General features: G+C 38.8%; 1 protein-coding gene across 1 annotated transcript; it reads left to right on the top strand.

Annotated features, from left to right (window-relative positions):
- Window positions 1–1850: 1850 nt before the first annotated feature.
- Window positions 1851–22191, top strand: mnta (MAX network transcriptional repressor a). The gene is made up of 6 exons (XM_056263466.1): window positions 1851–2127; window positions 7731–8277; window positions 8429–8470; window positions 9252–9363; window positions 20859–21051; window positions 21203–22191. Exons 1-6 carry the CDS (start codon window positions 2055–2057, stop codon window positions 21964–21966), a joined length of 1731 nt encoding a protein of 576 aa, XP_056119441.1. The 5' UTR covers window positions 1851–2054; the 3' UTR covers window positions 21967–22191.
- The last annotated feature ends 1680 nt before the right edge of the window (window positions 22192–23871 follow it).

Below are 23871 nucleotides of genomic sequence, written 5' to 3'. Positions count from 1 at the left end.
CAGTCAGCGACCGGACCACGAGCACATAACATGCATGCAGAGTCACGTGAAGGTTTCCCAGGGTAAACAAGCTCCAGGGGCAGCTTCTTGAGTTGAAACAGGAATTTATTCACTGTTTGCCATGCATGTGAGAGTCATATGAAAGTATAAAGGTGCGGCAGCTTTATGAGCATGTTCGCATACCCTTTGCTTCGACCTTTTCAAGTGATTAAAAGGAAGAATGACTTGACATGCAAAGCAGTCAAACACTAAGCAGAGGATTTTGGATCTTAAGTGGAAGGCTGTTTTTTAGAAAGTTTTCCGCTGTTTTTGTAATGTTATACATTGGTTTGAATGTTGGAAACTGCAGAGAAAGTTTAAGAGAGTTCAGATTCAGTGGCTGGGAGCTTAGAAATGTATTACTATTATTGCTGGAAATGTCTAGATGTTCTTATTAACTCTTTGGGGTTGTTAGTAACAGAGTGCATTTATAGACCCTTCCCCCATTTTGTGATATATAATCAATGCATTGCATTTGCAACATTCATAATTGTCTGTCCTCTCTCTCTCTGTCACAGACCGGTTGCTCTCTCTTTCTCTTCAAGACTCCTACTGTCCTGCAGTAGGCTACACTGCCTCAACGGTTACCATAGATACAGTCACATGACTGGCCCTTTATTCAGTCAGTGCATGTATCATGGCAGCAAGGGAAAAGATTCTCTGGTACTTTGATAGGATCTCCAGTGAAAAAGGACAGCAGCATGAAGTGGACTTTATTTATTTATTGGCATAAATGTTGATAGATGTGGTGATTTTTTTTCCGTAGAAAAGTTGCATATCTCTGGTTACAGAAAATGGTTGTAGTGTGTGAGGCCAAAAACATTTACTTTTTAGCTATATTAAAACTTAAGATTTGTATATTGCTGTAAAGCAGTGTGCGCACACTGTTTATATATAGGTGTACTGGTTTGTCCTACACTATAAGGACATTAAAGGTATAGTTAAGCCAAAAAAAGAAAATTCTGTCATCATCCTAGTGTTGTTCCAAACCTGTATGAAATCTGAACACAAAAGAAGATAGCCTATTTTGAAGAATGTTGGTAGGGAGACGGACCCAGTTGATGGACCCCATTGACTTCCATAGTATTTTTTTTTTCCTACTATGGGAATCAATGGGTGCCATCAACTGTCTGGTTACCAACATTCTTCAAAATATCTTCTATTTAATTTAACAGAAGAAAGAAACTCATACAAGTTTGGTACAACATAAGGGTGAGTAAATGATGACAGAATTTTCTTTTTTGGGTGAACTATCCCGGCCTTTAAGTCCTTATATTGTGTTCAGAACTGTTGTGGATCTTTGTTCTTTCTCATAGAAATTGTGTTTTGGTCACAGGCAAATCATGTTACTGCGGACTGTTTATCGATACACGTTGCCTGCTGTTGGAATATGGGTCTGTCTGCAGGTTGCGTTTTCGTCTTTAGTTCGCGTGCAATCCGTGCAGAATGACACCCATGTGAGCAGATACCATGCCTTGTGTGTCTACTTTCCTATTGGCTGCTCTAATCTCATGTTTTATTAATCAAGTTGAGCCGTGGTATGTGTAGGAGTATTGCGTAAAACCTGGATTTGACATTCACATTTTAAGCGTTCTGTGTTGGCCTTTTTAGCAATATACAAGAAACGTCGCAGTACACGTATATTACTGACCTTATAATTGTTCGCGTTTTGTCGAAATTTGACGAAAATATGCGATTACTATGAAGAACGGACATCTCCGTGTTTTGAAAACCAGCGCGTGTGGGGGCGTGGTCATTGAATCAGGGGGCGGGGCCAAACTGTCTGTACAATGGCCCGATGTGTTGACTGAATAACCCGCCATCTTGTTGTGACTCCTCTACGTGCGTGTGGAAGAGTGACTTCAAGGGGGATCCAGTCACGTCTTTCCTTTTTTTTTTATAATTTTTTTTTATAGACGACAAGATTGGATCCCGAGCAGAAGCTTTTGAACCGAACTAGTTAACATTTTAATTCAGTTCTCCAATCGTTTTCTGGACCATAACACGAAAAAGAGATGAGTATCGAGACGCTTTTAGAGGCGGCGAAGTTCTTGGAATTGCAAGCCCTGCAACAACAGAAAGCACGTGGTAAGAAAAGAAAATTATGGGGATGCAGTCCTCTATAACAGGCAGAGGGTCACTTTACTAAATCAGTGTTGTTCTCTAATGGAGTAGCCGGTTAATTTGAGACATTGTTGCATGTGATGTCACAGGCTGTGATTAAAGGATTCGGTGTAACGTTAGTGCGTGACATGCACGATTTGTGTTATGAATAATCCGATAATAACAATACTCTGCAAAACTACAGTATAATATCCTTACGCTTACTTTCTAGTGTAGTAAACTGATGTTTTTCGCATAGTGACAGCCATGCGTTAAAATGCAGAGAATGTATGTTTATCTGCTTTGACTGTTGGGGTAGTTAGTGATTGAACATTTAATTACAGTGTCGATGTAGGGAAACATACCTGCTTGATTTTAAGGGCGGTGGCTTACAAGTACGTGCGCGAGTGCCAGTTGCTCTTTACATAATGTCTCAAGTATCACATTACGCAGCTCTTATCTGCATCCTTTCTGTAGGAAGGGATGGATGTAATGTGTTATTTAATTTTCTTATGGTGTTCTGCTGCGCAATAGTGTACGGCTTATTTATCTCACTATTGTTTTCTCTCCCGCGCTGCATGCGTCCACTGGCGCTTTCTGAAGATCCTCGGTGACGTGTCAGCCGTAGCCACGCCTCTTAAGCGCCCGGTTGACGTGTCTGTCATAGCCACGCCTTTTTGTAAGAACCGCGTGGACAGAGCCCTCCCCCTCTCCTCCATGTGCGCGCCAGGCGCTCCTCTGTGTAGGGAGGGGGTTTACAACCAGAGGCAAAGTAGGACAGTAACCCCCTGCTTGCTTTTCCGAAATGTACTGCAGTTATATAACGCACAGTACGCACTCCTGTATTTTTTTGCATCATCGTGTTGCTCTTAGCCAAGTACTGAAAGAATGACAAGCTTGTTTGCTTTAGGATCACCCAATCAATTGAGAACCCATTCAATTTAGATATTGATATAATGTCAAAGATAATTGAAAATGTATAGAATTTATTGAAGAACATTTATTTAGTATGTTATTATGAAGTGATTGATAATTGCGATATTGCTGATTTCCCACTCCCAGTCAGGAGGCAGTTCTCTGTGCATTTTTTTATTGAATTAAAAAAAATATATAACTATTTTTCATGCTGGATGAATGTTGTTATATTTTTCTTTTTGCACGTTCAAATTGAATACTTATTATTATTTACTTATCCAAATTATAAAAATTATAGAGGAGATAGAGCCTTTGCTATCAATTCACTGTGAGCTTCTGTCATGAATGTGTGGTTTGCCCTGTGTTTCTTTTGTTTAATGCTTTGTTCACTACTTTGGTCAGCTGTGTTTAATTTTTTTTTAAATGTGCTATATAAATAAAACAAACTTGAAACAAACAAATTATAAAAACATATTGCTTAATTGATTTTTCAGCTTATTTTCTATTTCTCATTTGATATCGTATTCTTAAATGCTTATTCTAAAGTACCGCAAATGGCCTCTCATAGGCAGTGTCTAAATGTTCTATTTTTTTACTAACATGTGTGTATTTTACTCCAGTCTAAGCGGGTGGTAGAAATCTTCTCAGTCAGTTTCACTTCTGTATTTCACCACAGCTGACTGTAATTCTACTCAGCATGTGACTTGGTAAAAGCATTCAGACAGCAGTTTAAGCTGGGCTGTAAATTGCATTGCAAACTGGTGGACAGTCATTTCCTTTGTGCAGTTACCCTTTGCCCACTGTAGGTGTTAAATAAGAATACCAAAATACTTTGGACAGTCAGGTGTTGTCCATGGGAATTATGTAAAGAAACACCTGAGGGCTTCTCTTCCTTGTCTGACAATATACAGTGCTGTCAAATCGATTAATCGCATCTAACATAAAAGTTTTTGTTTACATAATATGTGTGTGTATATGCGTATGTGTGTATATATATATATATTATATATCTTATATATCTGTGTGTGTGTGTATTCTGTTTATACCCACACACACACATACATTTATATAAAAATATTTTTGTGTTTATGTATATATACACAGCCACGCACACACACACACATATATATATTTTATATATACACACATATTATGTGAACAAAAACTTTTGTTAGATACTATTTTATCGATTTGACAGCTATATATATATATAATAATAATAATAATAATAATAAAACTTTATTACAGACTCACCGGTCCAAATAAAACAAACAAGACAGTACACACAATACAATACAATATAATAAAAACAAATACAACTTCAGAGGAGACAACTATACCAATGCTTCCATAACTTGGACTTATACCGTGTAGTGCTAAACTTGATATTGGTCAATGCCACAATTATATAATTCTCTGAGTTATTCAGCCAACATATACATTTGTACATAACATTTCTCAATGTGGCTTGCAGAGTATTAACACCTGCAGCCACAAACATCTCACTGGCACTACACCAGCGTGGTCTTCTCAACAGAATTCTCAGTGCATCGTTGTAAGCTACCTGAAGTTTATGCAAGCTAGCTTTGCTGAAACTATATATATATATATATATATATATATATATAGTTTTATTATTTTATAAATATATATAGTTTTATTATTAAGTGTGTGTGTGTGTGTGTATATATATATATATATATGTCACATTACTCGTAATGTCAGATAAGGGAGGGACCAAACAGTCACATTTCACTTATGTTGACTTGAAAGACTTGCTTTTTCATGTGTATTGTGCTTCCTTGTGTATTCTGGTTATTGGTTGTTTGGTTCCATAGGAACTAGACATCCACCCCCCCCCCCCCCCCCCCCCCCAGCTTGCGCTGTTCAAATAGCATAGTGGTGACTGGTTGGGGGTGGATTGCTGCGCTGAGATTAGGTTGGAGCACCCCTTCGCTGACACACACGATAAGAATGACTGGCTTAAGTCTCATTATCTTCTGAGTGCACATGATTTGATGCTGTCCTGCTTTTCACCCTAATGAGATTCATGATGTTCCAGGTGCACACACACACACCTGTGTCTTTTTCATTTTATCTAGGGCACCCTTATATGCCTGTGACCTCTTTACTACCCTGGGCGTTAAGAGGATTTTTAAAACAAGTAGCATTAGATTGCACAATTAGGCATTTTTTAATGTTTTAATTGGCATTAATTGGCTGATAGGTTAGGGACATGCATATAGGGCAGTGGTTTGCAGTTCTGAAATGAGGTAAAGTCCAAATGTAAATTGATGTCCCAGGTAGACTAGTCTGTTCATTCAGACTAAATCGCGAATGCGGAACACACACAAAAACAAGAGGCGGGATTTATTGCACGAACCAATCATAGCGTGATGGAGGCATTGCCTGCTCTCACTGACTTTTCCCTGTTCATTCTCAATTTCCCACCCACCAAACCCACCACATGCTTTAAGGGGTCTGTTAAAACTCAATGGGCTCAGGGGAGGCAAGAGAGACACGGACTCCCACTGTAACCGGCGGGTGTCGCTGTTGGACAGTGTTACATTAGAAACGGGTGATTTGCAGACGTTTTAAATGTCACATTTTGTATTATTTGCGTTGTTTTATTTTTGTTACATGGATTATTTATTTTCTCATCCAATTTTGTGAGGAGGCACTGCCTCCCTTGCCTCCTCCGAGGAAACGCCCCTGTATAGAGAACTTTTGGAATGAATTGACTTGGATTAACCATAAAACCCCTGATCAGGATCATTCTCCTTCAGCCCCACAACAGTGAGCTAATATCTAAATGTACTTTAGCTGAGCAAAACCTATACATTTATCAGGTGAGTTCAGTGTTAATGCGGAGTAATGGCTGCTGTAAATTCAGCTTTGCCATCACAGGAATAAAATATATTAAAATAGAAAACTGTTTTTTAGATTGTAATAATATTTCACAATAACTGTTTTTTTACTGTATTTTCTATCAAATAAATGTAAACTTGGTGAGCATAAGTGATGTCTTTCAAAAACCTTAATTTTTCTGTGTGTGTGTGTACATACTTTTCTGGAAAATCGACCTACAAATGGGTTACTTTTAGTTACCTGGGTTTGCACATTCAACTGGGATAAACATTTAACTGGGAAAAAAACAAAGTGATTGAATGTTCAGTCTGGGGGCAATCTTTTCACCTAAAATAGACATAACTTCCTTAATTTCTTTACTGGTGAACAGCAGTGGAAGTCCTAGTTCTCCTGTCTAAGTGAAAAAATAGTTTGCGTGTCTCTTCAATGTCTCTACTTTTTTCGTAAACGGTGTCAAGTAGGGTGAAACGGCATGTATAATTGATACTGAACGTTTGGCGAAGGTTCAGAAGGCCATCCTGTGGTGTTTTGGAGTAGCCCTGCTGAAGAAGGGATTGTAGTAGAAGGGGGGCAAGAATCGTGTTTCCATTCAGGCCAGAGAAACTTTAGCCTGAAGCCTGTACACAATGTGCTCTAACAGTGTAGTCTCTATCCCACTTTGTTAAAAAATAACACTTATTTGTCTGTACACACACACACAAAAGCTCCTTTAAAGGAGACAGATATAATCTCAGGCTGCTTTATTGACCTATACTGATTTGTGGCTGCCTTGTCTCCATTATATGCCCTAGTTTAGATGAGATGTTATCACATCATATGTGTGAGGTCAAAGGTTACTACCTGCAGTGTTTAAAATATAGTTCAGTCTCTTACATTTCCTTGAACACTGTTTACTGGATCATACTGAGACTTCAGACAGAGAGGACGTCCATTTAGATTATTTATTATCTTGTATTTTTGTTATAGATGTTACCTGAATGTTTATAGACTGATATAATGGATGGATGTTTACAGATTTGTAATGTATTTTTGAGTAAACGGCTACGCTGAATAAAATAAGTGTTCATTTAATTTTAGAAAAATAATTTACAATCATGTATCAGTTTTTGACTTTTTATTTAATGGTATCAACTGTTATTAAAAGCAGTGTTGTTATCGTTAATTAAAACTCTTAAAAATAATTTTTGTTAATTTAAATAGGGCTGAAATAAAATAACATTTAAATATTAGACAAACAACCTAAATAACATAAACGGAAATTAGAAATGTTGCCTTGGCAACTAACTGAAATACTAATTTACGTTCAAGTACTAAAATGATTAAAACTGAAATAAAATAAATTAAAGCTAAATAGAAATATATGTAAAAAAAGAAAAAACCTACATAACAAAACAATTAACTTAATTTTAAAATTAAACTGAAAGTATAAAAATAAAAGCTAATTCAAAATATTAATAAATATTATGATATAATATATAATACTAAAATATCAATGAAAATTCATGTTCATTTAGATTATCGTACTGTGATTACTAATGCTGTGCTTCCTAAATTAAAATTCGAATGAATTTTTAGTGTTTGATTTTTAATTTATTTAAACAATATATTATTTTAAATCTGGCCATTCATTGGTTAACAGCCATAACATGAAAATAATTGGTTCATAAAAAGTATCGGCCAAAAATGGAATATCGGTACATTCCTTATAAAGATGTATTATGAAAGTATCTTTATGTGACATTGAAGAACCAATAGTTTCTGAATGTGTATAATTAATGAATTTTTTCCTATATTTCTTTCAACAGAAGAGAATGAGCTTCAGGACAGGCGGCGCCGTGAACAGGAGGCGGAGAAGCGGAGAGCAGAAGTCAACTCTTATACTCAGCCCATTCGAATGAACCATGTGACCTGGGTGGAGGAGTCCGGACCTGAGCATCGCTACATAGCTGCCCCGGCCCAGCCTCTTCCCCCTCCCCCTCCCCCCACCATGCCCATCACAGTCATCCCTATCCCGGTGGTAGCCTCCCCTCCTCCCGCCCTCCCTTCACCCCCCACCACAGCTCTCAGCCCGTCGGCAGCACCCCACCTCACGCCACCCAGAAAAGATGCCCACTCGCTGCCACACCAGCAGGCACTGCACCAGCGCCCCCTCATCCCGTCTCAGGTGAAGGCAGAAACCACATCACTGTCTCAGTTCAATAGCACCAAACTGGCCCAGCAGCTCCAAACCTTCCCGGACTCCATCATCGGGACCTCCCAGCATGCACTTCTCCCCCAGCCTGGACCTTCTTCAGCACAACTCAGCCCGTCCGATGACCACCGTAGTTTGGATGGCAAGAAAAGACCTGGCGGGTGAGTGAGGGGGTGAAGCTGTCATTTATGACCATGTTGACCAGGGTTTAAGACTGAATCACATGAGAACTTTATTGCGGGTTTTATGGCTGTGAGTTTGTATTATGTTTGGGAGCTAACTATTAAAGACGTGTATATGACGTGTTTACAGGGCAGGAACGAGAGAAGTGCACAATAAGCTTGAAAAAAACAGGTAAGTTCATCTTTGTTTGCTTTTGGTTTACCTCTATTAAATGACTTTCACCCAATGCTTTTCTACATAGAAGGTGATGGAAGGTGTACACTACCATTCAAATTTTTGGGAGGGTAAGATTTTTAAATGCTTTTGAAGAAGTCTCTTGTGCTCAAGGCTGCATTTATTTAATCAAAAACACAGTAAAAACAGTAATGTTGTGAAATGTTATTATAATTTAAAATAACTGTTTTCTATTTTAAAATGTAATTTATTCATGTGCTGCAAAGCTGAATTTTCAGCATCATTACTCCGGTCTTTAGTGTCACATGATAATCTATCATTCTAATATGCTGATTTGGTTCTTAATATTATTATCAGTTGAAAACAGTTGTGCAGCTTAATATTTTTGTTGAAACCGTGATGTTTGTTTTCAGGATTTTTTGATTAATAGAAAGTTTCAAAGAACAGCATTTATTTGAAATAGTCCTTTTTTTTTCACTTTTGATCAATTGAATGTGTCCTCGCTGAATTAAAGAATACTTTTCTTTAAAAAACAAAACAAAAACACTTACTGACCCCAAATTTTTGAACGCTTGTATAATTTCTGTGCCAAAAATAAAGATGTTTCAAACAAGTCTGCCATTAATTGATATACAAATTAATCAAAAACAGGTTTTGCTATTGGCCTTTTATAGTTATATAAAAATATTAAAATCATCAATAATAAGTGAATGCTGACACTAGGAATAACCCTTGTCGATTATAACTTCTCTAATTCTAAATGATCTTCTTTTCTCAGACGTGCACACTTAAAGGAGTGTTTTGAGACTCTGAAGAAGAACATCCCAAATGTTGATGAAAAGAAGACCTCCAATCTGAGCGTTCTGAGAAGTGCTTTGAGATACATTCAGGTAAGTTCAACACGGTCTCTGGTGATAGATGTTCACTGTCTGCTGCTGTGCGTCTACATCTCTTCCCACGTCATCTGACCTTGACTTAAGGTGTATATTTACACATGTAAACAATGCTCGAGCAGAAGGGAATACCACCCGATGAGGCATTCTTGAGTTTGTTAGTTGCAGTGGTTTTGTCTAAAGATTGAAAATGAGATATTTCCCGTGCTTCTTTGATTGATCTTAAGCTCGAGATTACATGGATTGCTTCTCTCCTGCTGTGTGTGTGAGCAGAGCACCTTCCGTTAACCATCGCTTCATTTGGTTCATGTAAACCGAGATCATAAGCTTTGCTCTATCTGATTAAACCAGCGCCTCATTCACACATGTGCTCGCCTATAGGCAGACCCTTTAGGAGAAGAAGAAATCCAATCAAATCAAAGGATTTGATTTAGCCGAGGCACAAGGCGAGCAGGAAACTAGGGCAGTGTGGAAACAGAAGTCGTGTCACTGGATCCCCCTCCCTCCCTTAAACCGCTTGCTTCTAGCCATTGGTAGATTTGACAGACCGACCAGCCGAACCATTATCGCTTTTCCCGCTTTCTGCTGCCTGTTGCTCAACCAGGCTTAAGGTGTATTTATTTAAAGCACATGGCCTGTTGAAAACAACCAGCCATTTGCTAGGATTTCTGCAGGATGTGTTCAGTATTCTGGGAGGTTGAAGTTTTTTGAATATATGGTATATTGTATTTGGAAAATCATATTTTGTGATTAAATGTAATTCATCTTGAGATCTAGTTTAAAACTGTAGATTTACATGCTACTGGATAAAGAAGTACTTAGGTACACTATATGTTACTTATAAAACAGTTAACTACATTGAAGCTGTTTAAGGCTAGATCATAAATGTATTTTTAAACTACAAAGTCAATTATAGTGACTACATCATTTAAAAATACATTTATGTATACATCTGTTCACATAAATGTAATGTGATGTATATGAATAAAACACATTTATTCAACTAAATGTGGTTTTACAACCTGAGAAATGTTTGTCTAGTACAGAAAACAAATGTGTGTCAATTTGCGTAACAGTGTTGAAACACAAATTAATTTAAACGATAATTAATTTGTTAAATAATAAAAGATATTATTAATTGAACTACTTAATTAAACAATGAATAAGCAGTCAATTATAATTTAATAACAATATTTAGCAGGAGGTGGAAGAATCATTGTCTTTTTTTTTTTTTTTTTTACCAGTTTGTTTACATTCACAGTCCATTTACTGTCTGACTCTGAACAAACCAATTAACTTCAATTAATTAGACTTCCCAACTTTCTATTTGAGAGGACCTTTCAGGAGTGTGTTGTCAGTATTTTCAGTGCGACAAAAAAAGCAACGTAACATTTTGTTTAGTTAGTCATTCTGGATGTTTTATTATTGGTGACACTGAATAATTTGAATGTCTTTGAATATTTTTCCTGGACAACAGGCTTGTGAGAAGTTCACGTCTATTTTTTAGCTGGTCAGTCGGTGATATGAGCTGTTTCCCAGCCAGTATCTCACCGTCTCCCTTTCTGTTTTTTTGTTCTGTGTTCCTGCTAAAAGATTAGTGTGTGCCTGCAGATCACGGGGCTTCTCTTTTAATGATTAGTGTTGTGTTTGTGTGTAAGTGTGTTTTGCGATGGTCTCTGGAGGTGGCAGTGACACAGTGTGTGTCCAAGCCGGCCGTGGGCCATGGGCGGAGGCCCCACCCACTCTCCCCTCAGCGACCAATCAGCTTCTCCTGGAACCGAGTAAAAGGATTGTTTGATGAGATTACTCTTTATTTTATTTCTCTTCTTGGCACCTGATTGACATATTCTTGTGACGTCGTGCCCGATATGTTTTTTGACGTTCAAAGTGAAAAAAAATTATAATGATTCGTTAATCGCGGGACAAATTGCGACAATCTGTGTTTAGGCCAGACGGTAACATACCAGTGTCGTTCTTGTTAATTAAAATGGTAACACTTTAAAATAAGGTCCCATTAGTTGACGTTAGATAATCCATTAACTAACAATGTGCAATACGATTGTTACAGTATTCATTAATCGTTGTTAATAAAAACACAACTGTGAATTGTTAGTTCATGTTAGCTCAGATCCTTTAAATAATATTAACAGATACTGCTTTATATTTTAGTAATGTTCTAGTAATTGTTGAAATTAACATTGCAAATATTAATGTTAACTAATGTTAACAAATGGAACAATATTGCACTATAGGATGAAAATATAAAAATAAAAGCTATACTACATCCTTTAAATAATATTAACAAATACAACTTTAGTTTTTAGTTATAGTAAATGTTCCAATTAACTAGTATTTTGCAATGTAATAATGTTAACAAATGGAACCGTATCGCTCTAAAACTATTACAATTGTTTTTGGTCATTGAAATAGAGATGAAATAAAATATAAATATAACATTTAAACATTAGAATGAAAAATGGCGGGTGAAAAAAGTTTGTTTCATTTCTCTGAAAATATTCAGAGAAATTTGTTTGTCATGGAAAGTCTTGAGGAAGTAGTCACTCGGCAGTCCTTGTGGTTTTGACTCATTCTTCATATTGTTGTTTTGCAATGTGCAGCTATATATTAATTTTCCATGCTACACTAGTCTCATTTTATATCTCATAATAACGTAGTCCAGACAGTGAACAGATTATGGTGACTGTTTCTTTAAATGTTATCCTACAGTCCTGATAAGTCTCAGGAGTTTCCCTGCCGTTCTCTCCATGTCATTTAGCTCAGAGCTCCTCCTCCGTTTCTCCCTCCTTCTGTGCTTTTTTCCTCCTTCCCCCAGTCTCTCCCTCATGTTCCCTGCCACGGCCACATGAGTAGCGAGCACATGGCTAGACAGAGCCTCGTGACGTCACCCCTCCAGTCGCTGTTCCTGCCGCAGCACGGCACACTCGTAGAGCTCCATCTTAGTTTAGCCACATCCCTGAAACCCCCGCATTAGGTGCTGCCTTTTATTTAAGGAACCTTGCAGGACCTGTTTTTGCGAAGCAGGTTGCAGTGCATTGTGTTTCAGTGCTGACTGTGCGACTGATGTATTGTTTCAGCTTGATAATAATATTGAGAAATTGTTTTTTTTTACTTATTTTTGCATCTTTGTGGTGGATTGTGAAATCTACAAAGGTCAGTTGTAAGTATCAGTGAGCTTTATGACGCAGATTTATGTTTGCGTCAACCCTGATGTGTCACGATCAGCAGGATTGTGATTGGACATATTATCAGGATGTGCAAAACCAGAAGGAATCCTGTGAAATCCACCTGATTCATTTCCTGCCTTTGTGTAGCAGTGTGTAGAGTAAGGCCGACGTGGGTCAGTTGGTCATCTATATCATGCTTTGCAGAAACTAGTGGCTTGTCCTTGTGGGCAGGATCACATGATTCCTACTACGTATGCTAAAAGACTTATTTGTTTTTGTACAAACCACTGCAATTCCAATGTAGCTGATTCAACAAGTATTCTTTGGTCAGCACCATCTGCAGATCATTTGCTTTAAATGGAAAATCCTGTCATCTATTCATCCTCATGTCGCTCAAAACTATTAGGACAAAAAGAGTTATTAGCAACATGAAAAGGCTGCTCTTATTGGCTATCTAGCTCAGTTGCAATTATAAAATGCTAATTCCAACCTAATTCATATATTCTGTTTAAATTTAAAGATTGGCAAATATAGTTTTTTTTTATACACTGTTATTCAAAAGTTTGGGGTTGGAAAGAGTTTAATGTTTTAAGAAGTCTCTTATGCTCACCAAGGCTGCATTTCTTTGATTAAAAAATACAGTTGAAACTGGCAAATATTATTACAATTTTGAAAAATTATACTTTTTTCCCTGTATTCTTTAATGAATAGAAATCTTTTGTAATATAATAAATGTCTTTACTGTAAGTGTTGTTCAATTTAATGCTCCCTTTCTATATAAAATGTTACTGACCTCAAACTTTTGAACTGTGTGTGTATTTGTAATATAAATAATCATTAGTCTACATCAATAAAAACCTAAATAATTAATCATTGTTTTTTTGGTGTTTAATTTACACTAGGGAACTAAGTGAGCCAGGATCGATGTTCTTTTTAAAAATCTTTCTGACAACCTCCTAAGTGAAAAAAGTTTACATTTGACGTTGATGACATCACAGAATGGGTTTAATCAAGCCCGAACTATTAACAAGCAGTGGCAGTCAAAGGAAATAAATGTTGTAGGTTGAGCTTTCTGTCTCCACACAAATATAAACTGCAGTACAAGACTTCCTCTTTTTCAGCACCACGTCAAACCAGAGACCCAGTGAGATTTACAGCTGTGCTTGAATAGGCCGAGTTTCCAAATGCCTCAAACTGGAGTCACGGAATATCTTTCACTGCAGGCTTGTTTATGAGGAAGAGCGTGGCTGCAACGTGGCTCATATGCTCTCTCTCTCTCCCTTCTTTTGTTCTGCAGAACGGAGTCTGCAAACACAGGACCCCCCTTCCCCATCTAACACTGCATGTGACAACATCAGGTCAATTTTTACCTCATACAAATCCATCATATGCACGCACACTTGAATATACATAAACGTGACAACGCAAATGCACACTTGCATGTGCATAGTCATGGGGCGGAGCTTAAGTGAGTAACTGAAGATAGCAAACCGATGGGGGAGGGTGAGGTCATGTGCTCAGCTTTCGAGAAACCAACTACAAAAGCTATTAAGAGTCACTGTCAGCTCATCCCTCGTCCCTTAGTTTGAGAGCTGCTGTTCTGACAGATGTTGAGAAACTTTTTTTTTGTCTCTGATCGTAGTTAATTTTTTTGTTTTTTTATGCCTAATGTCTATATCTTATAGCCTATTCCCACTGCACAGACAAACGCTAACAAACACGTTTGTTGGGTTTTGTCGGATCTGTGTGTTACCCCTAATGGCGTTTGTCGGGGTTTGTTTTCACCCGACTGAACATGTTCAATCAGTGTTTGTCTGTGTCTGTTGGGGCAGTGTGAACATGATGATTTTTCACAAAATTCTAAATCCAATGGTCAACTTGTTTGTTGGTGTTTGTCTGTGCGGTGTGAATAGGCCTTTAGAGTGCTGGGTGATCGATAAAGCCTAAAATAAACATATTTATACCTTAGATGCCGATAATAGCAGCGTTTTTTTGGCCAATCATCAAACATTTTTAAAAGTCTGGCACCCTCGATCCCACCTCACTACCAAATCATTTCACTAAAAAAAAAATTTTTATATTGAAAACCCTGCAATGAAAAACTCTTCACTTTCACCATTTCTACACCAGATGCTAGCGGTGTGACGCGACAAAAGGCAATAAAACCCATTATAATCAGTGACTCTGTCTACACTGGATATGGCACGACACGACAAATCCCCAAAAGTAAACTGATGCCCTGTTCTATGTATGCCATACTCCAAGTGCTCGCGCTACTTAACAAAAAGGACAAATGGATTTGCAACGGTCGCGTCCAGTATAGACAGCTTTTAGCTGTTGCAGCGTGTCAACGTGACAAGATGGGTGTAGATGGTTGGTCTGTTGTTGAAGGGGAGCGGCGAGTTCACAATAGCAGCTTGTGATGCCATATGCTGATTGAGGTGCTTTTCTGTGGCGAGGATCTTTTGTGTTGGAGTTTTTTAGACAGTGCAAAGTTAACTGTCTGAAGAATGAAGTTTTAGAGGAATTGTTGTTCGGTGCCACTTTATAAGGCAGAGAGCCAACCACCAATCACACACTCGAATGCTGTTGCCACAGCTGTTTTCTTTTTCTTTCTTTTTTCCTCTGCTGATCTCCCTTGCAGTACCTGTGTGAGCCACCCCCCGGCAGGCGCAACAATTTGAGAACCACTGACTATATTATAGTATTTTTCACAAATAAATTTGAATAAAACACTATTACCTTTTACTTTTTAATGAGACGGAACTGTTAAACAGAAGCAGTAAACTAAATAGGGTGGAGAATGTTAGCTCCGACCCTCAGGCGCTGGTTTTCTCAGCGCAGTAAATATCCGCTTCCCCCACATCAGCCAAGCAGAAAAACGTATCGACCAATGCTGATTATTAAAGAATGCCAAATATTGTCCAATACTTCGGCCTTGATGATATATCGCTCAGCCACTAGGCACTGACCTGATTTTACCTCCATGTCCTCCAGGATATAAATACGACAATGATTCACATTTATCTCCTCCTCAAACACCATCCAGATGTTGTTATTCCTATGTAGGAGATGATAACATCTCACTCATATTGAGTCAGGAGACGGTTTAGCTGTCCTGGGCGGGAGCAGGAGGGAAGGAATGGGGCCCCAGTCCATGGATCAGGAGTTCAGTGGGTTTGGGTGTTTGTAGAGCAGGCCGGTGTGTGTGTGTGTGTGTGTGAGACTAACAGAGGCAGGCATGCACAGCTGTGAGCTGGAGCTGCGCCTGATGTAGTACGCAGACCTGAGAGCTGTCAGCATGCCTCATCAGCGGTGGGAGGAAGGGTCCATGGGGGCCTGGTGGAGACAGCTAGCAAGGAATGTACTGGCCCCCGAGGGAAAGGAGGGCGCACTTGTAAAAAAAGACCAGAGACGGCTCTTATGACGGATGTGAAGATAATGTTAGGAAATGCTTGCACTGAGATTCAGTATTAGATTTGTGTTCTGGTAGAAATGTAGTCCGGTTGAGCTAACGTGGGCGTAAAAGTGCTATTAGCTTTATCTATATATTTAGCCTTGAACTTGGCATAATGAGAAGTGTTTCACATCATATTATTTCCTATATCATTTATATTAGCATGATTGGAATGCTGTATCGACCAATCAGCATGCAGAAGTCCAGGTTTTTTTTGTTGTTGTTTTTTCAAATTGAGGTTTATGTTTGTAATTGTCCCTTCGCTAAGCTCCACCGCACTTGGTTACTAACTCAGAGGAGCTTTGCAGAACATCCCATAGGAAGATTTCTGTAAACAGCTAGATGTTCCGTAAATTGTGCTTATAAAGTGAAAATAATTGAATGGATATTACTCTTGTGAGGGCTAGAATGAATTATGAGATTGCTGATTTGGGAAAAAGACTAATCCTGTGTGGATACCTTGTGTCACCGTTATAAGTGATCTGGCAACAGCGTTTTCCCATATTTTTCCTTAAAATCGCACTTTAAACTATCTGAATGCACAGATTATCTATTAAGTTTGGGGTCAGTAATATATAAATATTTTTTTATATATATATTTTCATTCAGCAAATGTAAAAAAAAAAAATCCATTTCAAATAAATGCTGTTCTTTTGAACTTTCTATTTCGCACTTTCCACTAAAATATAAAGCAGTACAACTGTTTTCAACATTGATAATAATAATAATGTTTCTTGAGCACCAAATCAGCATATTAGAATGATTTCTGAAGGATCATGTGACACTGAAGACTGGAGTAATGATGCTGAAAATTCAGCTTTGTCATCACAGGAATACATTACATTTTAAAATGTATTCAAATAGAAAAGTTATTTTAAATTGTAATGATATTTCATAATTTTGATCAAATTTTGGCCTTGGTGAGCATTTCAAAAACATAAAAAAATCTTACACCAAACTTTTGAAATAATAATAATTTGTTACATTTTATATAGCGCTTTTCTGGGCACTCAAAGCGCTTTACATGGAAGGGGGAATCTCCTCAACCACCACCAGTGTGCAGAATCCACCTGGATGATCCGACGGCAGCCATATTGCGCCAGAACGCCCACCACACACCAGCTTATTGTTGGAGAGGAGACAGAGTGATGAAGCCAATCAGTATATGGGGATGATTAGGAGGCCATGGAATGATGGATAGAGGCCAATGGGCAAATTTGGCCAGGATGCCGGGGTTACACCCCTACTCTTTTTCGAAGGACATCCTGGGATTTTTAATGACCACAGAGAGTCAGAACCTCGGTTTAACATCTCATCCCGAAGGACGGTGCTTTTTGACAGTATAGTGTCCCCAGCACTACTATACTGGGGCGTTAGGACCCACACAGACCACAGGGTGAGCACCCCCTACTGGCCTCACTAACACCTCTTCCAGCAGCTGAAAGATAGTGTATATTAAGAGTATATTTTGTCTGAGAAAATGGCAGACAACAACAGTTGCTGAGGTAGAATAGGTCAGCAATGTTTTTAAAGTGGAGCTAAGTGAAGGTCCGGATCAGTTGAGGTCACACATATTGCTACTATTTTAAGTTCTGCTGCTCTGATTCCTTCTGTTAATGTTGTTACGTTAAGCTTCTGTCTTGCACACTAGACCTATATATGGAGCCACTGAGAGGTGCTCAATCAAACAGGCTTTTTATACCACTGCCCAGTGCAGACAGCACATGCTCACGCTGTCACACTCTGCTGCCCGCTCACCATACCTGTTACCATGGCAACTGGGACGGTTTTCAGCTGTTGCCTTGACAACAGTCCAGTACTCCCTTTTAATTTGCTGAGACAAAAGCTGTCTCGCATTTCGAAGGCTGTGTCCTCCGAAGGGCCCCATACGTCATAAAGGATGTCTTATTTCAGAAAAGAAACCATTATAAAATTATTCCCAGTGAAGCGTAAATTGTTGTAATTTCTTTGGAAAGTAGTGGTCAGTTTACTGAAATGAAACAGCCCCGATGACGTATGCGGTCAACAAACGTGACCTCCGGAGGACGCAGCCTTCGAAATGAGACACAGTTAAAGACGCTGACGCCTCTGGGAGGCAAAAGGGCAATCTGAGCTTCGGAAAGGAAGTGGGGGGTGTATCGATTGGACCAGTGGCCTGTCATTTTTCACAAGAGTGCAGAAGAATAGACCTTATCGACCCTGAGTCAGTCGAGCTGGAAGCCCCTCTTTATCTTCTGTCCTGCGATCTACAGACACCTGTACCCATATCAAATGACTGGCCTGGATCTTGTTTCCACGCTGTTGTTGTTTCTGCAATGCCATGCTTGTTCAACGCACGTGGTGTAGGAAAAGGATGAGCTTTGTGATATGTGCGTCCTCGATCATTGTCATTGCTTAGTGTTTGAGGGTTAGTGTGTCTTTAAATGTATTATATTTTTTTATGCTGTGTTTTTCTGGCACATACCACAATTTGAATGTGCTCTTTGAGTTTCCTAAAGAGCATGTCATTAGACACGCTTCACAGTCATTTAACACAATGTCCACAGAGAGATTTATTATAAACCTTTCAGAGTTCCGGTTTGTTAATAAAATAAATAATTATTATTATATTATATTGTTTTGTTTAATACAATATAAAAACATATAATACATAAAATATATTTTTAAATATTATATTGAGTATAAATGCTGTTATTACTACTACTACTATATTATTTACTACTCATAAAGCACAATGCCATATTCTACATTCCTTAATCCTACCCAATACCTAAACTTAAACACTACAAAGACTAATAAGCAGTAAATAATAATAAGCAGTAAATTAGGAGTTTGAGGCAAAAGTTAGTGTTAATAGTTAATGTGTTCCCCATACTGACCAAAATAACATTTAAAAGTCCATTCTGTTCACCCATTAAACAAATCGCAGAGCACCATTAACTTTATTATTATTATTATTATTATATATAAAATATTTATATATTGTACAATATTTTGTGAATATATTAACACCATATTTCCCATTTAAATATTTTTTTAATATATTATTATGTTTTAAGTAACGTCGCATTTCACTCTGTTCACACGTCAGATACATCACTGAGCAGCATGGTTTTTAGTTGAGTGTAGTTCCCCTTGTTTGTGCACAGACCCCTTAATCTCTTGCTCTCCATCCTCTTAAGGTCTTTAGCTACTGCTGTGTCCTCGTTGCCTGTTTGTTTCTCATGCGTCAGCTGACAGTGCAGGGAAACTGGGTCGCTTGGGCCCTGCCCAGTGTGTGCAGTGTCTCGTCCTCTGTCCCTGCCCTCTCACTCTTATCTCTGCGTGTGTTTGGAGCTTCATGTTTCTCTGGTCTACAGTTTACTTCATGTTTGTGAAGTTGGATCAGTATCTATGTTTATGTGGGTAGGTAGAATTTAATGTACTCTTGTTTGGCACGCTCACACTACCCAGATGTCCACTTGTGATTGGCCCAGCTCCTGCGTCATGAGCTCCACCCACTAATGTTACTCAGCGTGTGCACTCTTGCACACCAAGTGAATGCCTTCCCAGAAGTGGGAGGTGCTGTCATGCTTTGGGTAATCCACGTGTTTGTGAGTATGAGAGAGTGGCCAGGGCTCTGATGAAAGCAAAAACAGACGGTGGGGGAGGTGTGTGCTTGACCGAGACATCCAGGAAGGAACGGGAACTTAAGCTCTACGCCTATAGATGATTACAGGCACACTTACAGAGAAGCATGTGACATCCGTTTTACTTACAACAAGTCTAAGAAATTCCCATATGCTTCCTTATAAGAAATGACATTCATTTCAGCAGCCTTGGATGTGCTCTACTAGGATATGAGTAAGAGAAATTATCGGTTGTCATCGCAAAATAATCCCTTACCAGAATGACCAGAGTCTTTTATCTTATATTTGAAATAATGTAAAAATGACAATTTTATATAGAGAGGGAAATAAATGACACAAATGCATATATAATGAGAGGTTATACATATAGTAAAGTTTATATATAAAGTTCTATTTTTGGCAAATGTAAAGGCCTTTTCACACCAAAAGTGAAATGTCTAAGCCTCAGGCAGAAGGAAATTTGAATTCACACCTGTACAGTAGAGGCCGCAGCTCAAACAAACCTTTCAGCTGAGCTGCCATTCTGAATAGCAGGAGAAGAAGGTTCAACACTCTTACTTCAGCAATAAAATCAAAAAATGAAACACAAATGTGATGTTTATCTGAAGTAATTTGTGCTCATTACTAAGGTTGAATTGGATCGTCCAAGGCCAGCTGCAAAGACGTTGGTTAATAAAGTGAGATTAAATTCATAAAGTGTATTTGTGTAATTTAAAAGTAATGCATTATTTTACTAGTTACTTGGGAAAATGTAATCTGATTATGTAACGTGTGTTACTCGTAATGTGTTACCTCCAACACTGTGTATGTATGCGTGTGTGTGTGTATTTTACCCACATCTATAAGCTTTCACTGGATTTATAGTATTATTCTACATTTATGGAGTAGTTTGCAAACATGTGTACCTACAATGTAACATTTCTTCCTGTATTTTAAGCTCTCACACATCCAGTTGTTTATGTCTGTTACTGGTTCCCTTTTTTTTTCTGTGAAGTTTTACTTTTGCTTTAGCAGGTTTTATTTAATAATAGAGGGGGTTAAGGAAATAGCCACCAACTCTAAGTGCATGGAAATGCTGATATTGTATTCTATTGACATGCTTTTTGTTGCACAGCAAGGTGACGTTTAATTCTTGCAGCTATAGATTTTCAGTGTACCCTGCCAGCTCTTAATGCATAGGATAAATGCTCAGTTGTTTATTTCTTCATTTCCCCCTTATAGACTCTGAAGAGGAAGGAGAAAGACTACGAGCATGAGATGGAACGTCTGGCGCGGGAGAAGATCGCCTTGCAGCAAAAACTGGCTGAGCTGAAGAACGAGCTGAGCCAGCGATTGGATGTGATTGAGATCGACCGTGTTCTTCGACAGACTGTGCAACCAGATGATGACCAGGCCTCTACCTCCACTGCCTCAGGTTAGTCTTGCAGAAGGGTTTGTCTATATCTGTCAATTACTACGGAACGAGACAGTATAGATACAGTACTATGTATCTGCTTAAAGTTCCTACTTCAGTTTCATTCTTTAACTTGTTTCTGACCCTTTTTATTTTGTTGTCGTCTCTACAGAAGGTGAAGACAACATCGATGAAGATATAGAAGACGAGAGCTTATCCGCCACGGCCAACGCCTTACTCAAAGTGCCTGCTGCGCTTCAGCCAGAGTTAAAGAAGTCACATTCTGCCCTGTCCCTCATAACACAGCACATCTCCATCCCACACAAACAGTCTAAAACGTTATCCCCGATTCCCTCAGCTCAACTATCCCCTGTGGCCGCCGCTGCCCTGATCACAACTCCCGCTTTGTCCTCAATGCCAGCACAAGCTCCTAATGGCCCACCATCTGCTCCGGCTCTGCAGACCCTACCTCCGGCCCAGACCCATATAGTGACCACAGCCAGTCTGCAGCCTACCGTCATTGCTCACGCGGGATCGGCGTCGCACGCCTCTGTCATCCAAGCCATCAACCATGTCATCCATCCAGGCTCCAAGCACATGGCCCACATCTCCCCTTCCTCCTCGAGCTCGGTGCAGCTGGCTCCCGGACCTCAATCCATTAGCCATATCACTGTCGCCCACCTTCCTGCAATCTACCCTCAGCCCGTTACAGTCACACAGCCGGCGGTTATGAGCCACATCGCGCACACACTCTCTCACGCCCAGATGAACGGCACTTCGGTATCTGCCGCACAAGCCGCCATGGTTGGCAAGCAGACGGCTGTGGGTGCTCAAGTGGTTACCCATCACCCTCAGCTGGTGGGCCAGACCGTCCTCAACCCAGTCACTATGGTGACAATGCCCTCCTTCCCAGTCAGCACGCTAAAGCTGGCCTGAAGCGCTGACAGTCAGACCCCTAGATAGAGTATAGACACTTAGACCACATCCGCCCCGTTTGAGACTGCAGCCACACGCAGAACTGCATCTAAACGAACTATAAAGCTACAGGACTCAGTACATTCCAAATGAAAAGAAAGAATATAAAGACTCAAAAAGTGATACAAAGAAATTTATTGAATGTCTAATACTATATAATGATATATAATAAAAGACAAAAAGAGATGTTTTATCTTTATGTGTGGGTAAAGGCAAAGTCTAGAGTGCTTGTGTGCTGCTCAGTGTTTTAGGCTCTAGTAGAGTATATTATGATGAAACTGTGGTCCAGTTCCAGCCTAAACCGACTCTTAGCCAGCCTATTACGTCTAACTACTGGTTTTAATGACTTATTTAAAAGGACGCCCCCCATAATACCTCATACTAACTCCTCAACTAACAGCACACCTCATGCGAATACTCTTCTCGGCTCCCATTAGACCAGGTTTAACGTACTGTGTTGTGTCTGACGTAATTCCCAAACCAGTTCTTGAAGTCTCTACAGAGATAAAAGACAATTTATTCACCCTCATGTTGTTCCAACCTGTATGGCTTTCTTTCTATGCACGTCTTTCTTTCCGAAACATGCTCATGAAGAACTTTTTTGTCCATTCCATGAAAGTCAATGGGGTTCAAAACGTTAAACCCTGTTGACTTTCATTGCATGGACTAAAAACCACCAAGACATTTTTCAAAATATCGGCAGAATAAAGAAAGTCATACAAGTTTGGAATGGCATAAGGATAAGTAAATAATGACCGTCGTCTTTTTTTTTTTTTTTTTTTTGGGTGTACTGACATTTTAAAATCAACTTACCTGGTCAGTTTGGTGTCATATTTTACCACTATAGTTGATGCGTGATGTAACATCATGACGCTGCAAAAAATTATTTTCTTACTTGTTGTTTTTGTCTTGTTTTCCTTTACAAATATCTATAAATTATCTATAAAGATACATTTACTTGAGAAGGAAAATTATTTAAGATATTAAGTCTTGTTTTCTGAAAAATGTATCAAAATGAAGTGAGTTTAAAACAAGAAAAAAATTCAATGTGGTAAGAAAAATAATCTTCTTTTCCTTTGGAATTAAGTTTATATTTCTTATATTTTCTTTTTTTAAGACTAAACTCATTTAATTTTGATACATTTTTCTTCTCAAGTAAATGTTCCTCAATGTTTAGATATTTGTACTGGAAAACAAGACAAAATACTGAGCAAGAAAATAATTTCGAGATTTAGACACCTGGGGCAAATGTCAGATGTTTCTAGAAGAAATAATCTTTTGACCGAGTTTACATGATGTAGCCTATCTGTAGTGCTCTAGCTGGCATAGACACTCTTGTTCTGTGACTATCACGTGGGTCATTGGGAATCTGACAGCAGTGCCTTTAACATTGTCAATCTGGAGTCCTGTTCAATGCTGCACAGACGCCCCCTATTGTTCTCTTGTTGCAATGCACTCTAAAGTTATTCACTAACAAAGCCACCAACTTGTATCAAACTGAGTGGTGTATGAATTCAGCTTGTGCTCCCCATTCGCTGAGTGGTAACTTATGAGATAGCCATCAGTTTGCAACAATGCAAACAATGTTTGCGAATGTATTCCAACATATTCAATGCCTTCATCTTGCCACTGGTGATAAATGTTGGTTATTAGGCCAAATGTAAAGGCGGTACATGGTTATTTGTGTATGTAGCAGAATCACGAGTGTTAAAATTTCATGCATTCATTATTTCACTGTGTGTGTGTGTGTGTGTGTGTGTGTGTGTGTGTGTGTGTGTGTGTGTGTGTGTGTGTGTGTGTGTGTGTGTGTGTGTGTGTGTGTGTGTGTGTGTGTGTGTGTGTGTGTGTGTGTCGAATGCATCTCAC

This window comes from Rhinichthys klamathensis, unplaced genomic scaffold (assembly GCF_029890125.1).
Source record: "Rhinichthys klamathensis goyatoka isolate OS25496 unplaced genomic scaffold, OSU_Roscu_1.1 h1tg000206l_1, whole genome shotgun sequence".
Classification (NCBI taxonomy): domain Eukaryota; kingdom Metazoa; phylum Chordata; class Actinopteri; order Cypriniformes; family Leuciscidae; genus Rhinichthys; species Rhinichthys klamathensis.
The sequence above is the reverse complement of the archived record's forward strand: the minus strand, read 5'-3'. Positions and strand labels throughout refer to the sequence as shown.

Excerpts from the sequence above, each read along its gene's own strand:
- mnta (XM_056263466.1), top strand. The coding sequence starts at position 2,055 with ATGAGTATCGAGACGCTTTTAGAGGCGGCGAAGTTCTTGGAATTGCAA. Across the intron at positions 2,128-7,730 it reads GCAACAACAGAAAGCACGTG|AAGAGAATGAGCTTCAGGAC; the intron begins GTAAGAAAAGAA and ends TTCTTTCAACAG. Across the intron at positions 8,471-9,251 it reads AATAAGCTTGAAAAAAACAG|ACGTGCACACTTAAAGGAGT; the intron begins GTAAGTTCATCT and ends TTCTTTTCTCAG.